This window comes from Gavialis gangeticus, unplaced genomic scaffold, assembly GCF_001723915.1.
Source record: "Gavialis gangeticus isolate Ggan-Ray unplaced genomic scaffold, GavGan_comp1, whole genome shotgun sequence".
Classification (NCBI taxonomy): domain Eukaryota; kingdom Metazoa; phylum Chordata; order Crocodylia; family Gavialidae; genus Gavialis; species Gavialis gangeticus.
Window position 1 is genome coordinate 41881796 of NW_017728997.1, and position 10414 is coordinate 41892209.

The following is a 10414-nucleotide window of genomic DNA, read 5'->3' on the forward strand; positions in this document are numbered from 1 at the left end:
CACCTGCCCCCTCCCACTCCCACCATTCCCAGGGTGGGACAGACCAGGAACCTGGTAGCACCTGCTGCTGCAGTTCCAGACCTCACTCCCCCCTGCTCCTCCAGCAGGCCAACATCTCTGGTGCATTGCTGCACAGGCCATGGCACTCAAGCTTGACGGGTGCAGGGCTCCCAGGTGATTGAGGCAAGGAGCAGCCTGCAGCCCTGCCCTCCCTGCGGGGATCTTCTCCAGGGAGGAGTCATGGGGCCAGTCCCCCATCTCACGCTGCCGCTGCAACCCAAGCATGCCCTGGTGTGCATGTCCTGGGTGGTGTGTGAGGAGCTGTTTGCCTATTCTGAGGGGTACCCAACACACTATGCCCTACTGCTGCTGATGGACATGGTGCCCTCAGTGAACCTGCACACCTGGAATGTGACCCTGAGCTATGTCAGTGCAGCAGGCAAGCCCAGGATGCCCCACAACCTCCACTGCTGCCTGGAGGAATATCTGTGGCTGCACTACATGTCTTTGTCCCCTGCAGCCAAGGAGGACATCACCACCAGCATCAACTTGTTCCTCGGCATGTGAGAGGCCCATCCCCACCTAGCCGCAGGGTCACAGACTCTTGATAAAGTTTGGCACTGTGTCCCATCTCCCTATGTGCTGTGGTGGGAGAACCTGGGGTCCAGGGAGTGCGAGCGAGTGGAGTGGGGATGGGGGTCAGGAGCAGGGGCCAGAGCCAAGGGCAGGAAAAGGGAGGGGAGGGCCCTCCCCCCAGAGCAGGGCTTACCATATGGCTGGGGCTGGTGTGGCTGGTGGCTTTGTGAGGTCATGGCTGTCAGCAATGGTGTGCAGCTCTGTGCTGTGTCCTCAGACGGTGAGGTGCAGTGGGTGAAGGCCTGGCCGAGGGCCCCCACCAGGGAGAATCTGGTGCTGCTGACAGCTGGTGGTATCATGGCTGGCCACACCTTGTTGCTGGCCCTGGAGCTGCAGAGCTTGCTCGGCAGACACTGGCTTGGGCTCCCCAAGCTTCTGGTGGAGGGTGCAGCCCGGGAGCTCAGCAGGACAGGCTACCGTACACCTGAGGGACCCTTCCCTGGTACTGTGTCACTGGAGGTGCCAGGCGGGGTGGGGGCTCAGGCAGGCTGTCTGTGCTGCTATAGACAGCATGGCTGTGGCTTGGGTCTTGGGGCATGAGGATTTCTATCAGTTTCTGCATAAAAGACATGGACTTGAGGACACTCCCAGACCAATGACAGTGGCCAGTACTGGAAATCCACTGCACCTGCAAGACCCTGACCTTTATGCAGCACTGTCATGCTGACTAGTAGTGTCCATGCTCCCACATCCAGGTTGACAGCCCCTTATAGACATAGGCACTGGAGTGCCCACTCCACTTGAACTGGCATTGCACCTCCACTTCACCCCACAGTGCCACGAGGCTGCCAGTCTCCTCCTGTCACCAGTTGGAGCCCCAGGTGGTGGGCATGAATGTGGGCACAGTTGAGGACAAGGAGGATGCCACCATGATTCCTGCACCAGCTCTCTGGGCCCCCTCATGGCTGTCCCTGTGCTGCTGGGCCTGGACAGCTGCTTGCAGTGCACAGCACAGGGACCCAGCATAGGACTGGCAGCCATGTGACAGGGACAATGCTCCATAGCACCTGCAAGCTCAGGGTAGGTTGCTGGGGGTGGGCTGCAGGCAGGTGGAGCTGGCCATAGCGGCCAGACGGTGTCTGCAGCTGGGCCTGGGGGCTGGCAGCGCTGGCTGGAACCTGCAGCATCTTGGAGCAGCCTACAGTCTGGCAGCCACACAGCAGGTGGTGCCAAGCAGTGGCACGGGAGTGCAGGCAGGCTAGGGCAGGCAGCCTGTGGCCTGCCCAGGGGGACACATGGGCCTGGAGTGCCCTCAGGTTCCCTGCTGGTATGCCCTGGGCTCTGAATGCCTGCAGGCTTTTAAAGGTCTGAGGCAGCCCAGCCCTGGGACAGGAAGTCTCCAAGCCCAGAGGCCTGGGGCTAGCCTCAGGCCAACCCCTAGTGGCAGGGCTGACCAGCAAGCAAGCTAACTCCCAGGTCACATCTATACATGCATAACTGTAATTAATCACAAGTAAATTGCAGGTAGCAAATTTACTCATGATTAAGCATTTTTACTATGCAATAAGCATGCACATGTGTAGACACGCATGCTTACTGCACAATAAACTACGCTACTGCACTCTTAAGTGTCTCATGTAGACACACCCACTAAGTAGGATATAGGCACATTTGCCATATTTTGAATACTTCCAAACATCTGGGAGCTTTTGAGACAAACAACCTGAAAGATGGCATAGAGTGCACACTCAGCAAGTTTGCAGATGACACCAAGCAGGGGGAAGTAGTAGATATTCTGGAGGGTAGGGCTAGGATTCAGAGTGACCTAGACAAATTGGAGGACTGGGTCAAAATGAATCTCATGAAGTTCAACAAGGGCAAGTGCCGAGCCCTGCACTTAGGACGGAACAGTCCCATGCACTGGTACAGGCTGGGGGCTGACTGACTGGGCAGCAGCTCTGCAGAAAAGGATCTGGGGTTCAGTGGACAATAAGCTGAATGTGAGCCAGCAGTGGCCCTCATTGCCAAGAAGACTAATGGCATACTGGGCTGCATTGGTAGGTGTGTTGCCAGTAGGTCAAGCGAAGTGGTTATTCCCCTCTATTCAGCACTGGTGAGGCAACAGCTGGAGTACTTTTGGGCCCCCACTACAGAAAAGTTGTGGACAAATCAGAGAGAGTCCAGTGGAGGACAACAAAAATGGTGAGGGGGCTGGGGCACATGACTTACGAGGAAAGACTGAGGGAACTGGGCTTATTTAGTTTAGAGAAGAGAAGACTGAGGTGGGATTTAATAGCAGCATTCAACTACCTGAAGTGGAGTTCGAAAGAGGATAGAGCAAAACTGTTCTCCGTGGTGGTAGATGACAGAACAAGGACCAACGGTTTCAAGTTGCAGCACGGGAAGTTTAGGTTAGATATTAGAAAGAATTTTCTGACTAGGAGGGTAGTAAAACACTGGAACAGGTTACCTAGAGAGATGATAGAAGCTCCATCCTTGGCTGTTTTCAAAACCCGGCTAGAAACAGCTTTGGCTAGGATGATCTAGTTGGGAATGACCCTAGTTTGAGCAGGGGGCTGGACTAGATGACCTCCTGAGGTCACTTCCAACCCTAACTTCTTATGATTCTATTAGCCAATTGCCCGTCAAGAATGATGGGTAGTGGGGGGGGGAGGAAGAGTGGGTGGTGTTGGAGCAGCACCACCCAATGCCCTGTGTTGCTGCTGCTCTGCCTCTGGCCCCATTCCCCCATCCCCTCCATCAGTCTAGAGGAATTGGCTAGTCTTTAATATATGCTGAGCATGTTCAATGGTATGGAATTTTGCTGTATCTGGTTCAGGCTCGTTTTCCTCTGCCTCCGTCCCCCTCTGCCTCCAAGGAGCAGGGCCAGGGAGGCAGGTGAGGACAGTGGTGCTGCCCTCATCGCCCCATTTCAGCCCTGCTGGGGGACAGCGGGGATGGCACTGCCATGACAGCGGGGACTGAGGGGCCAGAGCCGGGGGCCGAGGCCAGTGGCATTCAACTTACCCTACCCATTGTGGCCCTGGTCCTTGGAGGCAAAGGGGGACAGTGGGGACTGAGGGACTGGGGGGAGTGGTATGAGGCCAGCAGTCATGGTGGTGCCGTCCCCACCGTCCCCTTCTGTCTCTGCATCTGGCCCCTGCCCTCACTTGTCACCCGGCCCTGTTCCCCCCCGCTTCCCCTTCCCCCACCACTAGGTCCAGGCGTGTTTCCCCCCCCCCGTCCCCCTCTGCCTCCAAGGAGCAGGGCCAGGGAGTGGGGTAAGGCCAGTGCTGCTATCCTTGCCCCCTACCCCAGACTCCAGCCTTGCTGGGGGATGATGGAGACAGAGCTGCCATGACAGCAGGGATTGAGGGACCGGGGGTGGGGGGATGAGACCAGTGGCATTGGCCCCCCTGCTCCGGCCCTTCAGACCCGATTGTCATGGGAGCACTGTCCCTGCCGTACCCTTCTGCCTCTAAGGGGTGGGGGGTGGGGGGACAAGGACAGCACCGCTGGCCTCATCCCCCTGCTCTGGCCCTTCAGTCCCTGCTGTCATGGTGGTGCTTTTCTCTGTGCAGAGCACTCTGATCGGTTGTTTCAGTAAGCATTGTGGTTGGCTACCGAGATAACCAATCAGAGTGTGAATAACAGAGGGACAGACAGACAGACTAAGGTTTTTATAATATTAAAATCATTGTCCCTCAGCAGAAGCTCTGGTAGTGGTTTTGCTCTACGCCCAGTATGGACATTTTTTTGCTAATTAAGTTTTAGTTCAGCACCTTGATTCTTAAATTCCTTCAGGTTGGGCCATGTAGATTTAAGCTGTATTGGTAACAGGGTCTGAAGTTACCTTCCTATGGGCATGAAAGAGTCCTTGCATTGCTGGCAATCCCAGTAGGAGAACTATCAACTCTTGTATCACATAGATTGGAGAAAAGAGGGAAAATTCTGTCACAACCTGCTTTCTTGGGAATTACCACAAATTTCTAATGTAGAATTTTATCTGACATTTGCAGTTTTAGATATACTGTTAGCTCCTAAATTATACTACTGTTTCTTGCATCTTAATTTTGTTAAGAATTTTACTCATGTGAGTTCTGATTTAACCGCTGTTGTGTTGATAAACTTGTGTCTCTGATGTCCACAACAATCCTGTCTCTTATGAGTTTCTCCCCCACCCCAACCTCATAATTGCAGTGTTCAGCTAGAGTGTGACCTGCAGTTTCCCTTGGTTCCTGGCATACTAAATTTGGCCCTTTCACATATAACATTCTGTTTACCTATCAAATGAGTATTAAAAAACGTTTTCAATTTTTTATAGTCTGTATTTTGCTTTTCAGTGAGGTGAAAGGCACATAGAATATCATCCACTGCCTTTCCCATGGCAAAGACAAGGGCATTTTTCTGGTATTCTTGTGTTCTTTTTGAAAAGCCCAAAGCCATCTGGGACTTAAACCTTCTGAAGCAGTGAGGCCCCTGCCTCACTTTCTAGTCAGATTTTCCTAGCAGAGCCACCTGTATTATAGCCTTTGCAGCAGTAATGTAATTTTAGGCTGTGTCCCCCTTGATACAATGCACACAGTCTCTCCTTTGACTTTATCTGTCCTTGGGCAGGATGGGGACTCCTCTCCTTTTTTTTCTGTCTTAGGGAGAGGGATCAGGCTCCATTCTCACACCTTGTAGTGTGAAAGAGACACAGGCACAAAGTGCAGGCTGCAGTCTGTCCCCATGCAGGGGCTCTCTGATCTTTGTCACCGTCCCCCTAGTACAGCCTATTAGTCCTCTCTAATGGGTGTGAAAGATCTGAACTGACAAGGCTGACACGGAAGCTATTAGGATCATGGAACAAACCTCATGAGGTCATCTAATCCAGGCAGGATCACCTATGTCTAAACCATCTAGGTAAAGTGTCTTACTGTAGTCCTGCCATGATTGCATGATAGGTAATGGGGATGTGTCAGTGCTATAAGCATATTACAGCTTTCACATTTAACAGGGTCCTATAATTTCCAGTGGTACTTTCATTCCATTAACCTATCACTAGGCACCAACTGAGGCTCTGGTGTGTTTTCCTTTTGATGACTGTAGAGTTTATTTTTTTATTGAAGGAAGCAAACAGTTGACAATACGGTCAATTTAATTTAAAAGGCATCTGAATAATTCCTACCTGTAAGACTGTGGAGTTTATTCTTTTATTGGAGGAAGCAAACAGCTGACAATTTGGTCCATTTAATTTAAAAAGCATCTGAATAATTCCTATGTGTAAGGTTTGTGGAGAACAATCTCACCTGTACAGCTCCACCAAACAAAATCCTTGGCTGTTTAGTAGACAGTTTTGTGGCAAAACACATCCTTTTCTGGGTCTGGCTTCTTAATTTTATGGATTATGCTGCTTTGCATGATGACATTGGTATTATTCACGTGTAAATGTGGGACCATAAATGTATTGTAAAGGTGCTGAAGGGCTTGCTCAGGGTTTGCAAGGCCAATCAGGGTGTTTGTACTGTTGAGGCATGGATTTGCAGCAGGCTGTGCACACAGATATAGCAGCAAGATAACCAGGTTGGAGCTGAAGGCTGCAGAATGTATGCACGCAATAGGACAGCTGCAACTCCAGGATGGGAAGCCCAGGAAAAAGGGAAAAGAGCAGCTGGAGAGAAGGGAGTTGGGAACTGCTGCCAGAAGGATTGCTTCTAAGAGAGCACTGCCAAGGGTCTGCTGCTAGGAGAATTGCTTGTAAGAGAGCTGCCAGAAGGGGTTGCTGGTGATTGAACCGCTCCTATGAGAGTTGCTGCAGAGGACTAAAGAGCTGTAAACTACTGTCTGCCCAGGATCACTTGGTATCCTTTGCTAACGGAGCAGGGTTTGTGCAAACTGCACCCCCACTTTAGTTCCCAGGGTGCAGAGACACACTGGGAGGGAATCAGGGAAAGGGGGAGATAGGTAAGGTTCCCTAGGAGAGCTAAAGAAAGTAAGGGGAAATCACAGCCTTGTGGGACCTCCAGCAGAGAGCTCAATAAAGCAGAGCCCAAAAGGGGCACTCCAGGTGCCAAACACAGGGAAGCTGCTTCGGGGAAGCATCTGGGGATGGTGTGATTGTTTGCAGTCACCAAGGAAATACTGCTGGGGAAAGAACCCCCCGTCTCCGGAGCAGCTGCTCCTGAAGTCCTGACAGAGGACCCGTCTGCTGACCAGATGCTGGAATTGCAACACCTTTTCTGAGGCAGACCCAGCACAGCTCCACCTGGTGTTCAACCGTAGCCATTACACAGGGGGTTATTTTGCAGTTGTCAGAGTGATTCTGTGGAGTTCTCGCTGATTAGGTGCATATACCTGTTACAAGCTGCCTGAGTGTTAAAGTCGTTAAGATAATTCTTTTCCTATATAATGAGTACTTTCTTTTATTTGTGAGTGCAGATTATTATTGAGCTTATTGAAAATATTTGTTTGTTATTTATGTGATAGTGAACCTGTTAATTTTCTGTTACTATTGTAAATAATACATTATTGTAAATAGTCATTTAGTGTGTGGTCTGGCATGGGGAGAACCATGGGAGAGCACTCCACTGAGTGGTGGCTCCCAGCTTGTAGACAGACTGGGTGTTGACCAAGGCCTTTTGGCACCCCAGGATCCCAAAAATTTGGACGTGGCTGCAGGTAGTACCGCTGCCTGAGTTACAGTATCAAGAACAGAATGTGTATATAGCAGTCATTGTAATCAGTGAGACCGTTCTTATTTAACACTATTTTTCTGAACCATATGTAAAGCAGTCTAGATCAATACCAACTTAATAAGTATGGAGAGTGAGCAACCACACAAACTCTTTTGTCATCAACAGTTGAACATGGTAATTAACTGTCCTAAATCTGTTTTTGGAATTTACCTGATTCTGCTACTTCTGCAATGGGCACCCCTTGTTCATAAGCCATAAAACCAAGGACAGAAAAGATGGCAAAACCAGCAACAAAACTTGTGCCACTGTTCAAACAGCAGAGCATAATGCAGTCCCTGAAAAAATAAGCAGAAAAATATTATCTTCCATGCCTGGGTTTTTGGGACACAATTGAATACACATAATGTAAAACTCCAGGAATGCATCATTGATCTCTGGTATTCTAAACACATGCACATGAATAATCTTGTGCCCAAGAATGGTCAAAAGGCTAAATTTATTCACATAGGTAAGTGTTTGCAGGAGGATGTCTGTTGGGAAGGCCCTGAAACTGTGATTAGGACAAAACCCTCACCTTTTTCTTCTATGATGGCTTTTCTGGAATAAAGGCTAAGGCAAACCTAACCTTTTGGCCAAGAAAATTGCCTCTTTATTGGAAAGCCGAGACCCAGAGCTAGGTAGCTATGCCAATCTACACCAACTAAAGACTTGGCCTTAGAACGGTGATTAGCAGGGTGCTGGGACACCCTGGGGTGCCATGAAATCCTTTGAAGGGCACAGCAGAAGCATGAGAAGATAAGCAAGGTGTGGGGAGATAAGCAATAAAGGCAGGTTCAGGCTGCATGTGTCATGAGATGAACATAGAAGGTTAAGCTTAGACTCTCCCTGCCTGGTTGCTCCCTCACCACCACTACCTGCCCCCTCTGCAAGGAGATAAGGCTTGTTTGTAATTAATGAAGTAGTTTTTGAAAGGGGGTGCCACAGAATTCATAAAAATTATGGACTGGTGCCAAGTCTGACAGAGGGTGCCTTGACTCTGAAAAGGTTGAGAACCACTGCCTTAGAGGCTCATTTAGTTCTCACTTCTCATCACAAAATCTTGGCAGTCTCAAAATTCCGGAGATGGAGAATAATCTGTTCTCTCACAGCCTGCATGGGATCTCTCCCCATCAGGGTTAAGTCAAATTATTAAGGTCACATGGGGAAATATTTCCCTAATATTTGAAATGTCACAATTGTAAATCACTTTAAAAAGACAGTTTTTAGGGGAAATGTGTTATCTTTGTCCAGAGCACAGAAAAGAATCATTGCTCACCCTGATGGGCCTGGTGTAAATTGCAGGTTCAGCTCACTAATATCATGGCCTGATCATGGCTGGGGGTGCCATTTTCACAGTCCTTGTGTTATGAGGGGAGGAAAGAGGAGGGGAGGGAGAGACTCTATAGAACCCAAGCAGTAATGGCCCCACTGGCTACCACATGGAAATTTAAGCCCAGAGATCAAGCGCAAAGCCATCCCTTAGTTATCCCTTAGCTCTGGTGCAGTGTGTATGTATGTGTGTGCGCGAGGGGAGTTGGGAGAGGGGACTGAGGGAGGAAACGACAAAGCCTAGTCAGGATCCAGCCTGCTCTGGAGGAAGCAGCTGCAGAAGGTTAGCTGGCTGATGGCTTCTGCAGCAGAGTGAGAAGCCCCTAGCCCTGCCCGTTGCAGACACATGGAGAGACGTGGCTTCAGCTAGGTCTGAGCTGGAGAGCAGCCCTGCAGGTGAGCAGCTGTCCACCCAGGAACTCTGCCACCTGATGCCCCTCTGCAATGCAGGGCCACAGCCCCTTACTACCCTGCTCCCTCCACAGCATGTTGCAGCCACTGCCTAGCCCAGAGGCTATGCATCAAGGTGCTGACCAAGAGCACACCCCACCCCACTGTGGCACTGGCTTCTCTCCCTTCTGCTGATCAGAGCATGCCCAAATCACATTTCTTGTGAAAAACACTTAATTTTTTGATTTTCACAAAAACTGAAAAATTTCAATTTAAACCAGGCTCTGCTAATGAATGCTAGGGTTGATACGACTTAACATGACACTCAGTCTCTTAAGATCATTTACTGCAAGAGATGACTATGTATTTGAGAAAGTAATAAGCAAAACTAATATATATGTAGCTGAAAGTAAATTACGATCAATGAAGACTGATATGGAAGGCACGTCAGCAGCTTTGTCATGCTTCTGTCTGAGCCTGATTTACTGCATCCTTGTGGCTGAAGCAGACCCTCTATAAGCCCCACACAGGCACAGATAACCTTATGTGTTAAAGGTTTGGACACTGCATATTCAGGTAATGTGTTGGCCTTGTTAGATAGGCTTGGAAGGATTCAATCAGGAAAGCCTCTTGAAGAGAGAATGTGAGACTGATTGAGCACAAGTTGGGTTGGCACAGCAGGGGCAATACTGAAAGTAACAAGAGAGGACTGATATATGGCTAGGAAGAATTTAGTAGGCTTGGAGTAGTGATAAGCCCTGTCTCCTGAGTTTCTTATTTCTGGACATGATAACTGATTTAAAACAAGTTAACTATGGTACAACAAGATTCAGACAGTAAAGATAATGTAGGTACTGGATATCACCAATTTAGGAGAACAGGCTTGGCATCTGATTAGTAGGGGTGTGTGAAACGGGCCATATTCAATTTGGATTTGGCCTGAATTGGGGACAATGATTCGATCTGCTGATTTGGATCATTGTCCCAATTTGATTAGGCTGAATCCAAATCTGAAGATTCAATGTTGATTCAGAGAATCAGCAATTTGGCCATAGACACAGCTTTAAATGGTTTTTCTACATATTTTGAGGTACCAGGTGTAGCTGATGAATGTGATGATGATGGGGTGGATGGAGAGTCCCACAGGAGTGCAGGGCCCCCCCTGGCGTGCTCAGCAGCAAAGCCTGGAAGTGGACCGGAAGTACTTCTGGTCCACTTCCAGGTCTGCCACCAAGCGTGCAGGGGGGCTTCCCTGTGCCCCCCCACTCAGCAATTGGCCGGGGGGGGCCCCAAGTGCCCCCCCCAGACTCAGGAGGCACCAGTCGCTGAGCCAGGGGGATGCGGACCCCCTCCCCTTGGTGTGCTCCCTGGCAGACCCAGAAGTGGACTGGAAGTGCTTCTGG

The 10414-nt window shown here is 49.8% G+C and overlaps 1 protein-coding gene across 1 annotated transcript in view; it reads right to left on the reverse strand.

Moving 5' to 3' along the window:
• Positions 1 to 10414, reverse strand: part of SLC6A11 (solute carrier family 6 member 11) — a 420578-nt gene that overhangs the window by 44270 nt on the left and 365894 nt on the right. The window contains exon 8 of the mRNA XM_019505104.1: positions 7464 to 7588. Coding sequence (XP_019360649.1) covers positions 7464 to 7588 — 125 coding nt within the window. The remainder of the gene's footprint in view (positions 1 to 7463; positions 7589 to 10414) is intronic.